The sequence below is a fragment of the Phoenix dactylifera genome, chromosome 6 (genome assembly GCF_009389715.1).
Source record: "Phoenix dactylifera cultivar Barhee BC4 chromosome 6, palm_55x_up_171113_PBpolish2nd_filt_p, whole genome shotgun sequence".
Lineage (NCBI taxonomy): Eukaryota > Viridiplantae > Streptophyta > Magnoliopsida > Arecales > Arecaceae > Phoenix > Phoenix dactylifera.
Genome location: NC_052397.1, coordinates 4,241,072 through 4,255,424, shown reverse-complemented (window position 1 = coordinate 4,255,424; position 14,353 = coordinate 4,241,072). Strand labels below are relative to the sequence as shown.

The 14,353-nt window shown below is 36.8% G+C and overlaps 1 protein-coding gene across 1 annotated transcript; it reads right to left on the bottom strand.

Annotated features, from left to right (window-relative positions):
- Positions 1 to 6,492: 6,492 nt before the first annotated feature.
- LOC103702312 (20 kDa chaperonin, chloroplastic-like) lies at positions 6,493 to 12,732 on the bottom strand. Its single transcript, XM_008784680.4, has 6 exons — positions 12,599 to 12,732; positions 12,250 to 12,456; positions 10,058 to 10,237; positions 9,581 to 9,736; positions 8,055 to 8,132; positions 6,493 to 6,885 (listed from the first exon to the last, which is right to left on the bottom strand). Exons 2-6 carry the CDS (start codon positions 12,433 to 12,435, stop codon positions 6,709 to 6,711), a joined length of 777 nt encoding a protein of 258 aa, XP_008782902.1. The 5' UTR covers positions 12,436 to 12,456; positions 12,599 to 12,732; the 3' UTR covers positions 6,493 to 6,708.
- Between the last annotated feature and the right edge of the window lie 1,621 nt (positions 12,733 to 14,353).

The window sequence follows — 14,353 nt, the reverse complement described above, 5'->3', positions numbered from 1 at the left end:
GTGGGATGATGTGGCTCTTCTGATTGAGCGAAGGAGCGGGTGAGAGCGGGGCACCGCCGCTCGGATTTTCCCACGTTCGCACGTGACTCCCGCGTGGCGGCCGGAGAACTTCGCTTTTATATCACCAAGATACCCGTATATTATTTCAGATTTACTTTTCAGACCTCCAAGGAAATGGGGACAAGGGTTACAAAAAGAAGAAAAACAAAATCATTTAACCCCTTAAGATCTCTCGAAATTAAAATCAGTAAAAAAACTTTGTATTTTCATGAGTGGTATATTTCATTCAGCCCCTCTCCAAAATTCAAGAAAATAATAAAAAAATATTAAAAAACCATCTGAAATATTCACAAATTTTTGAATGAAATAAAAATTATCTAGATATGTTAAAATTATCTGAATATATCTAAATATGTTACAAATCATGAAAAAAAAATATTTTAGAAAAATGTGTATATTAAATATATTAGACATTACCATGCATTAAGAATCCATTAAAAAATGAAAGAAATTTGAATTTGAGTTTGACAAAATATTTATGAAGTCTTGTTAAAGTTAATTTCTAAAATTTTCCTTTTAGGAATATTTTCATGCACGCACTGGAAAATATTTGAAATAACTTTTAAATGTGAGTTGGACTCTTCTTAATTATTTTAGAAAGAAAATTGTATCTATTCCTTCCCTTTTTTTATACCTATTAAATGGATAAGAGAAAGAAAAGCTTTATCTCTTCAAAATTCAGGAAAAAAAATTGGAGAAAAATTACCCATACCCCATCATTCCAAAGACATATCATTCAACTGTTTAGTTAGAGTCCTATAAACTTGAATAATGATTCTGATTATGGAAATCAATTATGAAAAAAATTGACTATGCTATTAAAGGCATGGAATTCGTCTAGCTGGTCCTTACTTTTAGGTTATAAAAAAATTAAATATGCTATTAAAGCTATGGAGCTTTGATAGATTAGGCAATTCCAATTGCACACATGTTGTTAGGAAAGAAAAAAAAAAGGAGGGAAGTCCGATGGCTCCTCTGTATAGCAATTTGAAATAAATAGAAAAAACTAAGACTAGAGAGAAGTTTGGTTTAATCAAGAAAGAGAAAAAAAAAAAAAGGAGAGAAGTTCCATGGACTGTCTTTTGATCAGAATATGAAAATTAGAAGGGTAATTAGAATGAAGGGGTATATATTTATATATGTTTGATCTATTGGAGAAATAATTGCACATCAATTAATCAATCCTTTATTCGGAAAATTGATACAAGTTGATTAGGAATTTGAAAGATCAGAAAAATGCGAGAAATCCAATCCAATCGACTCCTACAATATTGATTCCTCTCTTATCTATGTGTACAGCTTAGTTAGGATAATTATTTTTTTATATTATTTTCTTCTTCCATTTTCATATTTGACTTAGTTAGGAAATGACATGATGTGCAAGCAATACCCATTAAGAACCTCTAAAAAAGTCATAAAAAACAGATTAGACTCCTGGTGATTTGTTTCTATTTTTTGTGATGTTATTGAAATTACAAAAATTATGTTTAACTCCAATGCTCTATTTTTATTTGAGAGGTTAAAAATATTTGGACTCGCATGGATATTATCAAAATATCATAAAAGAATTCCACAAGATTTCTTTCCCCACTCCCATCTTTATATATTTCTTTTAGACAAGATTTTTAAAATTTAAAATGCTTTTTAAATATGATTTTTTCTAAGATTGAGATCAACTACAAAGAGTTATAATATAGAAAATATTCCATTTAGCATGAGATCACCATAGAAAATTGATTATGGAGAGTTATAAAATAAAAGAGTTCTCATTTAGCATGAGATTACTAGAATTTGCCATCAGGTCACAGGGCACAGAGTACCCTGCCAAGCATGTCATGTTGATTATCATCACAATTAATGAGAAGGTAAGGTATTATTAGTTTTTCGACTTTTAGAAAAAGAAAATAATGAGAAAATTAGTAGTTTTACTGATTTGTGTTATTTTTCTTTGAAGTTCCCGCATAGATTTGTTTCATGAAATGAAAGATGTGTTCAAGGCGTTCTTAATTTGGGAGGGTTCTTTGACTTAAGGACCAGGTTAGATTGGATATTTATTTATTTATTTATTTTGTTAAGAACTCAGCGTTATGTATTTGAACAAATTATTGTTGTATATTTCATGGTATCAAATGGAGAGAGAGAAAACTCCACTCCCATCAAATTTTTATTAAAAAAAATCTAAAAAGTTTATAGAGAAAATAAGCATGCCACCTCATGAAGGACATGTATAAAATTCCATTTCTAGTATAATTTGAGATAAGATGCAGGATTTTCATAAGTGTAAAGATGCCTTAGGATAAGTTTTATATTCTAATAAATATTTGAACTATTTGTATATTTTCTTATTTCATATATCTTCTGTTTGTCAATATTTTGATACTTTCTTATTTCATATTTACGCAAATTATTAGAGAACTTTTAATGATCCATTCCAAGGTAATAATTGTAGTGAAAAATCAATTAATAAGGATGGTGGTATTTTGCTAGGATATTAATATTCAGCACCCTTCTGCATGAGGTGGAGGAATAGGAAAAGGAGGAGTCACATAGCGGAACATGAGAGATGGAGACATATCATCAAATCTCCATTTATGATACTACAAGATAAAAGGTCTGCTTTCCATATAAACAATAATAAAATAAGATTAGATAGGAAAAGGACATCATTAGCTAGCTTGAATAGAGAAATGAGTCATACCCCTTGTCTTCTGGAATGGTCAGTATGGAATTCGTTATGCGTATGAATCTCGTAGCAGCAATAAAAGAAAAGTGAGTGGCTTTGGAGGGATTGCACATCTAAGATTGTTCCTTTATGGAGCCATCGGTTTAATGAGGTTGCAGTTTGCATCAAAGGAAAACTAAGTTTTTTGTAATCTTGATTTTCGAATGCAGTGGCCCCGGCAGGCGTCCAAGTGCAAAGAAACCCATATCCCCGCTAAAATTAGAGTATTATACCAGTGTCTATGTCTACCTCCATGTATAGTCTATTAATATTTCTTTTGATGCTAATAGCTATTATAGCAATCATTGTTAGCTGTTTTAACAGGAAAATAACAGGCAATCTTAGAGTAACAGCATGATTTGATCAAGTCATTGCTTTCTTAATAAACAGTTAGAAAAATTATAGAAACACCCATTTAAGTTTGGAAAATTTATACTTAGACCCCTAAATTTTAAAAAGTTTTAATTAACTACCAAAATTCATTTTCGTTGCAATGTAGCCTTCCTGCCACCGTTAACGAGTGATAAAAAGACAAAAATACCCTCAATTTATATAGATTAGATCATGGCTTTCACAGGATCTCAAAAAATTCCATCCTCTATTATCTACCGACTTGCAATAGATCTCAAAATAATTTGTTCTCTATCTTTAATCCACCTATGCAGATCTCAAAGCACGTTGTTTTCTATTATACATTCGCCTGCATAGATCTCAAAGCGTTCCATCTTCTATCATCCATATGCTTGTATATATCTTAAAATACTCTATTCTCTATCATTTATCCATTTAAATATATCTTAAAGCATTCCATCTTTTATCATTCATCTACTTGCACAGATCTTAAAATGTTTCATCCTCTATCAACTATCCACCTGTACATATATCAAAGCGCTCTATACTCCATCACCCATATAACTATACAAAGCTCAAAGTGCTCCATCCTCCGTCATCATCTATACGCACAAATCTCAAAGCACTCTATCATCTATTATCCATCTGCCTACATAGCTCTTAAAGCGCTTCATCTTTTGTCATCCATCCGCATTGCATAGATCTCAAAATACTCCATCAACTTTCATTCATCCATCTGTATAGATCTTAAAGCGCTCTGTCTTCTGTCATCCATCCGCCTGCATGGATCTCGAAGTACTTCATCCTTTATCATCTATCCGTCTGCATAGATCTCAAAGTACTCCATCTCTATCATTCATTCATCATGCACAAATCTCAAAATGTCCTATCCTTTGTCATTCATCTGCTTGAACAGACGTGATTCTCTTTCTCTTTCCTTTTAGTTTATGCCAAAAGAAGAGCTTCTTACTAAGTTAGTAGGAAAGGCGGTTTTAAAATTTACAAAAGTTTAGCTTCTTACAAAGCTAGTGAAAAGGGCTATTTTAAAATTTACAAAAGTTTAGTTATAAAATTTAAGTGCAAATGATCCAACTTTGGAGGGTATGTCTATAATTTTATTCAAAAAGTATTAGGTATAGGATCTTCGCAAAATTTTGAGGAAGGAAACCTCCCAGTAGGGGACGAACAGGGAAAATAATAAATGATATTTATTATCCGCCATATGATGGCCACCACAATAAAACAATGGTCAAGTAAAAGTTCTTATATAAATACCAGCATGCATATACATGACACAATGAGGGTCCCTTAAATCGTCCTACCAACCATTATTTTAAACCACGAGAAAAATAAACATCTAGCATGACGCATCATGCATGGGCAAATCAGATGCTATTGGATTGCAGTGTGGCAGGCAAAATGATCTTTCTCTTGGGTTAAACCAAACACACCATTCAAAGAAGAGCATTCAATGTTGCTTGCGAAAGATGTGGTGCAAAAAATACTCACAATGTTTGTCCCCCATGGGGACACCATGCTCAGCGAGACGTCCATAGGAAGCATCTTTGATGTGGCTGATCGCTCTAATGAAATCTCAACATTGAATCATCTCAGAGTGAATCAATTGCATTTATCGTGCTAGGGATCGCACCACATGTTAAGAATTGGCATCCGTTATCACTTCACACTCGCATGCTAGCTTAGGTTAGAAGAATAAATTGATCCAAAATGCATATATAGCGTCCATACTTTTGCCTAAATGGAAGGAAAAACTAAGCTAGATTGACTTATATGTGAAGAAAGGTGAGACGAAATAGGAGAAGCAAGGATGCTAAACGAGTGCTACGTTTGTCTTTCTAGGCATGTGGCTGTGGCCTACCACGACAAAAACCCTTCCACAGCATTTGAAAAATTAGCAGAGAGGGATGGTCTTGAGGTCAAGATGGTGGTTAAAGTCATGGCCCACCACACCAACACCGCTTTGAAAGCGTGAGCAAAAAGCTGGGCTTCTGCACTTGAATGAAAGGGTCCAAAGAAATTTCTTTCATGTGCGAGGTACCGCTCGCCACATGCAATGTAACAATTCTTGGGTAAGTTTGTGGAAAAAAAGAAACACCTCATCATAAGTATCCAAATCTATCAAATGAATCACTTATGTGGGACTAAATATATACTCTTTCTATTTAAGCACTCCTACAGTATCCCTTAGTCCACGTAGGTAATGGATTAGGTCTGTTCTGATATTATTTATAATAATCCAGGACCTTATTCAAAAAGATTAACCAAAGAGTATATTTTTGGATTTCTCAGTTCTATATAAGTATCCAACAAGTGAATAATTGACGTGGGACTAAATATACGCACGCATGGATCCTCACAAATCTGATCCCCAATGAACTAAGATCATCGCGTTTGGTATGTTATATTCCAATGACTAAAGATCCCCAGGCACCTATCAGTAGCCTATTTGGTATTCTAAGAGAATCTAAGATTACTGGCAATATAATGGAAAAATCATCCCTAATATATTCCAAAAATATATTTATTAATAATAAAAAATTATCATAATAAATTATTGACCATAAGCTTAACATATATTGATTTGCTGTCTATATCTTGATTAATGCATAGTTACAAAATTTTTAACCATAAGCTTTATATTAGTGGATAACTAAAACCATATGCGACACCTGCGGATCTGGAGTTCAAATTTGTCTGGCAATTTTGGCTGAAAAAACTGATTGAGTTTTTAAATGGGTTGTAACAACCATTTCTGTGATGATTAGCGACTAACATTGTGATCCGAAATTTTGGTTTTTTTCTGTTTTTTTCTTTTAAAAAAGAAATTCTTGCAGGTACATCAAGAGGAATCAATTATCCCTTTTTGAATCCTAGTCTCTCAAGTGGCCTAGCTTGCTGAATTTGATGATGCAAATGGCAAAGAACTAATACACCCAGCTTAGGATGGGTAAGCTATCTTATTTCTCTGGTGTTCTGCTAGATTTTATGATTTAGATAATTAATGATTTTTGTATTTGCAGCTTCCACAAGGTTTTTGACCTACAGAACAACAACCTTTTGTACTCAATTCTTGAGGAGGGAGCAAGAGGAAGTCTAGATCATATGAAGTCTGTAACTTCTAACTCACAACTCTTGCAGAAGCATTGGCTCAATTGTCCCTGCTTGCTATCCTGCTCCATGGGCAATTTGTCTCTACTTGCTATCCTGCTCTATGGGCAAGTTGAGGGATGTTAAGGAGAGATTTGAGTGACGTGTAATAGCTACAGCTCAGTTCTGGAAACGTAATTTCTATGATTAACTCACTCCCAATAAGAAAAATATGGTACCACATCAAAATGGAATAGTCAATCAGAACCCTGGCAAGGATGAATTAAGAATTTAACATTTTGTTTTTTGATTGCAATAATTTAACAAAATTTCACAGCTCCAAAAGGCTACAAATAGCAGAAATGATGTAGAACAACAGCACAATTAAGTTGCAAACGCCTGATAAGTCCTGCAACAAACTTCCTATTTGGCAGAAGATAGACACATGGGCTTGTGTTGATTCCTTTCTAAGAAGAGAGAACGGCCATCACATCAGATGCTCTCAAGACGATGTAATCAGATCCATCAGCACTCTTAAATTCACTTCCTGCATACTTTGAATACATCACAGTACTACCAGGGGTGATCTCTAGTGCTTTTCTTTTGCCCTCTTCATCCAACGGCCCAGGCCCCACTGAAACAACCTGTTTTATGGCATGGAAGTTGCCATCAAGGAGCAAAGAGAGTTGGAACGCCATCAAGAAAAAGTAAGTAACACACATATAGTTAAGCACTCGAAAAAATTTGTTTTGACATCTGGGAGCTACTCCCATTGGTCTTTACTTCAGCTAAAGCATGAATTCAACCCAACAACCATTCTGTTCACAAACATGCAACAGTATCTATCATGAAGAGATGCTGCCATGTCTGTTATCACATCTTGCAATTTAAAATGGAATATGTTCCAGACAGCTTAACTTAGAGCAGCCAGCTGGTGTTTCTCCACAGACCACAGCACTCAACACTAGGGAGAGGTCCTGGCTTCTCTAAGGTTGGTGGAATGTCCCACACATGAGCAAATAAAGGATAGACCTGTAGATTATTTCAGGTTGATCATCCAACTGAAATTTGCTAGCTTCTACTAGCTATTAATTTGTGAAAGATGAAGGTGCTGATAAGATCATTCAGCATTTGGATCTAATCCTTAGTGGAATGCTAACACAAGATAAATGTCGCAGGAAGACTTTGAAGACTTTGACATAAATCGGATGTACTCTTGTAGTCTCCTCCCATTCTCCGACATTATGAAGGCCTTCAGGTATAGGATAGTTCAATGTACTGAGTTGGGCCACGACCTCATGTCAAGCAGAGGTGAATGATCAGAGACAGAGACTGGCCTGGCTCACCAGGGCCTGGCCAAAATTGGGGTATGTTGTGTGTGCGTTTGTTGAGCCAGGCCAAAATTGGGGTATGTTGTGTGTGCGTTTGTGGAGGCTCCATGCTCCAAACTGTTAAAGCTCCTTACCTCTTCAATTGTTGAACGAACTGTGTACATTGCACATGCCATAACCTATTTTGACAATCTAAGCCAGCCCAGAACAAAAAAAAATTGGGCTTCACAGATTTCTACTTCAGTCAGGGTTTAGGGCCTAAAAGCTGAGGACAGGCCATTTTTCCAGTCCGATCATCAGGCCATATAGAGTTTTCAGGCTGATTGATAGCTTTATACATTTCTGTGTTACTAAAGCATTTAATTAAGGCGAAAAAACAGCATAACCATAATAAAGCCTCTTTTTAACTCCTTGGTATTCAAGGCAATAATTTTAATATTGTAATGTAAATAATAGTCTATAGAACAGAAAAATGTTCTCACCGTCCCAATTGAAGGCTTTTCCTTGGCAGCCTCAGTCAGCAGGAGGCCCCCAGCAGTCTTATCTTCAGCTTCTGCAACCTGAAGTAAAATAAAACATTTACAAATACAGAACAACAAGAAAACTAGTGGTTATACTGCAGGTCAAGTTGGTTCTGTTTTCAGTACTCAAAATGCCATTAAAAATGAAATATTTCTTGAGATTAGGAACTTTAGAATATCTTAACAGATGTATCAGAGCTCATACATTTTAAAGAGTGACTAAATAAATGTCAGATGATTTGTGCTGTAACCCTGTTGCAAACACCCAACCTATGAGAGGCATAATATCCTGACTTTAGAACCAAGCCGTGCTAAATTTCACATTGGCAAGCAGGACGGCAACATTGTCCTTTCTACACATTATAAAAGAGCATACTCAATAATACATCTAGGATGAGGATGTTGTACATCAGAGATCACCAATATTGATGACTGAGGAGCTCATTTATTTTCTTACCAAACACTATATTTCCTAATGATTAACAGTTAACATGAACTGTTGATCCAATGCATTCACCAAGTTGCACCGAAAAATGAGGATATGACAGAATGTGGCAGATGCCTAATTGACTTCTCTAGAGAATATAGCAGCTGACTGTTATACAATAATTCCATCCAAGTTCTATCAATTAGAATTCTAGGCAACTTAACAATGCATTGAGGCAAGGGTGCAATAAAGAAAAATCTTTACATCAAAAGGAGCTACTAATTTACACCACCTTAATTATTACTAATGATTGTTAAATTACGATAAATCTCCAGTGAATGAAGTTAGAGATCCTTTAACAATGACATCATGCCCGCTAGTCCACAACCTCAAGTTGGCATCCTTGCCATCCACCCTAGATGTGGATGTAGACTGAGTTAAACTTCAAGTGTAAACGCCTGGGCAGGATATCAAGCACAATGTAATACTGGAAATGAACACAAAATACAGAAATAACTGTTGGAAAAAACTTGATACGCAGGAATTCAAAATTGCACGAGGAATGAAAATTATGGGCATTACTGAATTTTCAATTGAACCAGTTGCATATCCCTGATTTTACCATGATTTCTAGCAAGACAAGATTCTGAGATGAAAAAAAAAGGATAAAGAGAAGGGGAAAAAAGAGGAAGGAAATTGTAATTATTCAAAAGCCATGATAATCAACAGTGTGCTATCTTGGACAATGCTGAACAGCCTACTGAGTTCTATAATCCTCTCACAGTTCATAGTATGAGGCCTTGTCAGCTCATGCTAGAAGTTTCCATTATCTTCAAATTTATTCCATCAGGGCATATACTAATTTGCTGTAAGTTCATAAATTATGGGTTTTGATCCTTTTAAGCTTAATCAGATGTTCCAGCAAGCCAAGCCCACCAAAGTCAAACCACTCCTATTTAAGTGCTGTCATAATTGTTCAAATTCCAGAATTTCAGTTTTGAAAGTTGCATTCAAGAAATGACATACATCAAGCACGAAACTTAACAAAACATAAACAAACCTTAATCAGAACCTGGTCATTGAGTGGCTTGAGGTCTTTTACATCATCAGTATCAAGAACACCCACAATGTCATCTTCCTTCAACAGAAGATGGTTAGTCCCATTAAATTCCAACTCTGTTCCCGCATACTTGGAGTATACAACCTGGTTACCAGCCTACATTCCAAGAAAGTTTGCAGATTACTAAACCTAAAGAAGCAACTTCATAAATTCAAGAGATGATGTAAATGTGAGTGTGTGAGAGGAAGCAGGATTTTAAAGCAACCAACCTTTTCTCTTTTTCTTTTTTTGGGTAACATAACCAACCTTTTCTCTTTAGATAAAGCTAATTATTTTACATCCATCTATTACAATATCTTCAACTATGAAACGTAGTGATTTTTAACAAAGGTATTGAATCTGGAAACTAGAAACATTGTCTACAACCTTTCCAGATGATGCATAGGAATATCCAGCTATGTTGAGGAAAAGAGGTACCTGAACACTGATATCAACTTTGTTCTTGCCAATGGTTCTACCTTCTCCAACAGCAACAACCTCACCACCCTGAGGTTTTGACTGGGCTGTTGTTGGAAGCAATATACCCCCACTAGTTTTCTCCTCAGAAGACTTAGTCTTAACAAGTAATCTGTCTCCCAAGGGCTTGATAGATGTATACTGTTAAATCAGGAAACAGATCCAATCAGATAAACAGGAAAGAAACAAGATCTGTTTTCCTTCAACATATTTACCAAGCATTTAAGCAGTCAAGTAACAAATAATAAGTTGTTGAAAATCGACTGACAAAATTGTTGGTATTCTCTATGATTTAAAGGTAGATTAAAAAACACTCCAAAAAAATCTTCACAAAATGATTTAGTAAGTCCAAAATAAGAAAAGTATGCATAGCTTAATATTGCTTAAATATAATATATATAACCAGTATTACAGATAGTCAATTTAAGCAAGTCAGACATAATTATTTATTTATGTAATTAGCCATAGTCACATCATTATTCCTGTCATAAGCACAAGATTTAACAAAATTAAAAATTCTTAGTACATTGAACAATTTATTCAGAATCAATTGAATAAAGAAATAAGACTACCAAGTCAAAAACTATTATTTGTCAAGTACAATAAAAATTATTTATCAAAATAGCCCAACATTGATTGCGTACAACAATAACAAGTAATGGGAAAGTAATTTTGACAATTAAATATTAGTTTCCCAGAAACACAATAAGCAAATAAGTTTATATGAACATAACAAAGTAAACAGGATATAATATCACAGCTAATCATCTCAATATACAGAACCGAGTAAACTTCCATTTTAACTTTTAAATAAAAATATCAGATGTTAATAATCTTCTGAGTTGGTAAAAATTTTCAATACTTCTGATGTTCAACATGCCTCCCAAAAAAAGGCACAGAAATATCTATATTTAACAAGAGAACAATAAAAAGCCCATAAATTTTCAAACCATGTCTGCATATTGTATAAAAAAACTCCTGAGTGCCATTCTGTTTATGATGCTCCCTGAGTTTCCGTATTTCCACCAGCTCTCCATATTAAACTACTCCCTCATCCAATGTGAGCACATTAATAAGCAAAGCTGCACTCCAATGCTGCCTCATCAGGCATTCAATGGCGAGTACTCTTACATCCAGTGAGATGTGCATTTGTGCAGGCAGGCAACCGCCATGCACATGAACATGCGTGTTTGCCCAAATGCATGTGTGCGCACACAAAAACACACTTACATTCAATGAAGAGTGCTCTTACATTTTTCAATAACGTGTGCATGCGTGTGCGCGGGCGGTCAGCTGAGCATCATGCAAATGTACAGCGCATGTGCCCATGTGCACAAAATGCAGACAGACGCAATGATATACATACATATATATGCATACACATATCACCCATATACACATGCATAAATACATGCATTCAAATGTCCCAGTGTGTGTGAACCATGTTGCACACATGAACATGCATACAAACATGCGTATGTATATGCCCATGTATACAAGCTTCAGATGGCTGACCAAATGATTCCAACACGTTAATGTACTACAATGTGCAGTGATCGGCATCACAATGCTCCTAATAACTAAGAAGCATGCTTTCATCTAATCACATTTCCTACATTGCCAATTTGGAGGATGTATTCAGCAAATTATCTACACCAATAACAAGAACATGCAATTGTTAACTTATGCACGTAAAGCACCAATTTATTACAGAAAATTCAGATTTTCTGTCCCTAGCACTTTGATACAAGAACCAAAAACACAGATTATCAAGTGTAATCCAACTTAACCTAAAAGTAATTCAAAAGTGCCCTGCTTTACCAAGTAATACTATACTAGAATCCATGCATAATAATGCAACTAAAGCAACTAAACGCAAAACGAGCTGAAAGAATTTCCATAAACCCCATCAGAAGATTTCTTTAAAATGCTGTGCAAAACTACAGAGTTCCATCACGTTTTACGATATTCATATTTCCAATACCAGTAACTTATCACTTTGCTTAGTTCTAATTTACCAACCCCACAAGCCCATTAAAACCTAAAATGATAACCGAAAAATCAAAGCAATCAAATCAACAAATTTAGCCTAACCAATGGGGCAAAACCTTAGTGCCGGGACCGTAGAATGACATAGGGTTTATACTTTATACCTTTGGGGCAACAACAGTGGCGGCCTTCACGGTGAGACCACGGAAGCTCCTCTGGCCGAGCCCCACCCCGCAGGCTCCCACCGAGGAAGGAATCCTAAACGGCACCAGCGAGAGGCGAAGCCCGTCGAATGACGGCAGGCTCGTCCTCCCCACCACTCCAGATCCAGAGAATCGCACAGCCTCCATCAACGTACGAATCGATGGTCACTGCGAAGAAATTAAACCATAACAAATGCCAAAGAGAATCAAATTTTCAAGGGATTTTCGCGAGAAAAATGTGGGGAAAAATGACGAAGACAAGAACCATAGAATGGAAAATGGGGAAAGCTATGAAGAACATAGGGATTACAGGGAATTCACGAAGTGGTGACGCCAGGAGAGCGAGCAACGGAGGAAAACCCTAGCGAGCGCTAATGGAGAGAGGACGGCTGGGTTTTATCCGAGAGTTTGGTTACAATGTCTGCGGGATCCTATTTTACTAGCCTACTCGCTGCGAAAGTACGAGAGGAGGGAGTATTTTCTGTGTGTGAAAATTAAATTTGATTTCGGCTTATTGGAAATTTCAGTCGGAAGTAAAATGTTCTGGAGGGATAATGTACATAGGCCAGCACTCTCCACTCCCCAGGCCGGAGAAGATGGTTCTAGAACGTCAGCGTAAGGGGCCACCCGTAATTGAGCTCGACGCCGTTTCTAGGCACTGGGTTTTGGGTTAGTCAATGATGGAAAGATTTGCCCCGCAAATAGATAAAGGGCCAAGCCAATTGTCCAATTCACCATCGGTACTTGGGTCTGCATTGACATCCATCTAGGGCACAGCTTTTTTTTTTTTTTTTTTGCTGAAAAAGGAGGGGGGGGGGGGGGGGGGGGGGGGGAGGAAGGAACAAGCCTACCCCCGCGTAGCAGCCCCGACCACTGGGCCCCCACCCCGCCAGGAGAATGTTCGATGCAGGTAGACCGAGTCTTGTGTTGGGTACCCCGACCTATTTTACTCATACTCTCCCCACCCGTAGGCCGGCTCGGTTATCCGACCCGACCCGACCCTCCGTGTGAGTACGTCACACCTGGCACCACCCAGGTTACCAGCCGACCAGTAGTACTTCCAGACCCCGTGTCCAATCTAGGGCACAGCTTTTGATCTATGGTTCCACCACACTAGTTGCGGGGCATGCCCCTTTGGCAGCTTGGCTAAGCGATACAAGAGATGGATTTCCCATATCCCTACAGAGTATGTATTTGATCTATATATTCCCAAAGGGCAGTATAATGGCTCACAAGGTCAGTGGCATGGTGTCTATATCGTTACACAAAGGTACTCTAAAATCAGAATATCTTGGAGCAAAGTTATAAGTTGGCACAAAGATGTTGAGTCGTGAAGCACTTTTGGAAGAGCCTATATTATGGCAAGGAGGAGAGATCGGATTGCTTGCGGGCACTCAAAGAGTGTTATATATGATCAGGTCGGCTGAGTTGCCATGCAAGGGCATAGAGGTGCATACTTGGCTTTGTGACTGGACTATTGCGCATTTGTATATATATTCAAGGGAAAGACTCTAGAGAGTTGGCATTGATGCATGGCATGCTGGAGCATTGTTAAAGAGTGTTATATATGATCGGTTCGGCTGAGTTGCCATGCAAGGGCATAGAGGTGCATACTTGGCTTTGTGACTGGACTATTGCGCATTTGTATATATGTTCAAGGGAAAGACTCTAGAGAGTTGGCATTGATGCATGGCATGCTGGAGCATTGTATGGATGTTTAGTTCATCCGATGACAGTTAGCATCAGTAATTGATCCATGCTTTTCACGGCGATTTTTCAGTCTTTATTTTTCTTTCCCCTATAGAAATACCTAAACCTATTTTATTTTTTTGATGAGTTAACAATTCATCAGGAAAGTTGGGTCTTTAGACCATCAACAACCAGATCAGCAGGAAGTAGAAGGATCAGGAGAAGAAGAACTGGCACAAATTCAGATCAGCATAAATCAGCAATAAAGGATGAAGGTGACAAATTAGAGGCTTCATTGAGCAGAGTGTTGCTTTGAGCAGTAGAGCCAAGCCTACAAACCATTAGATCAAATCGAAGCAAAGCCAGCAAGTTCACC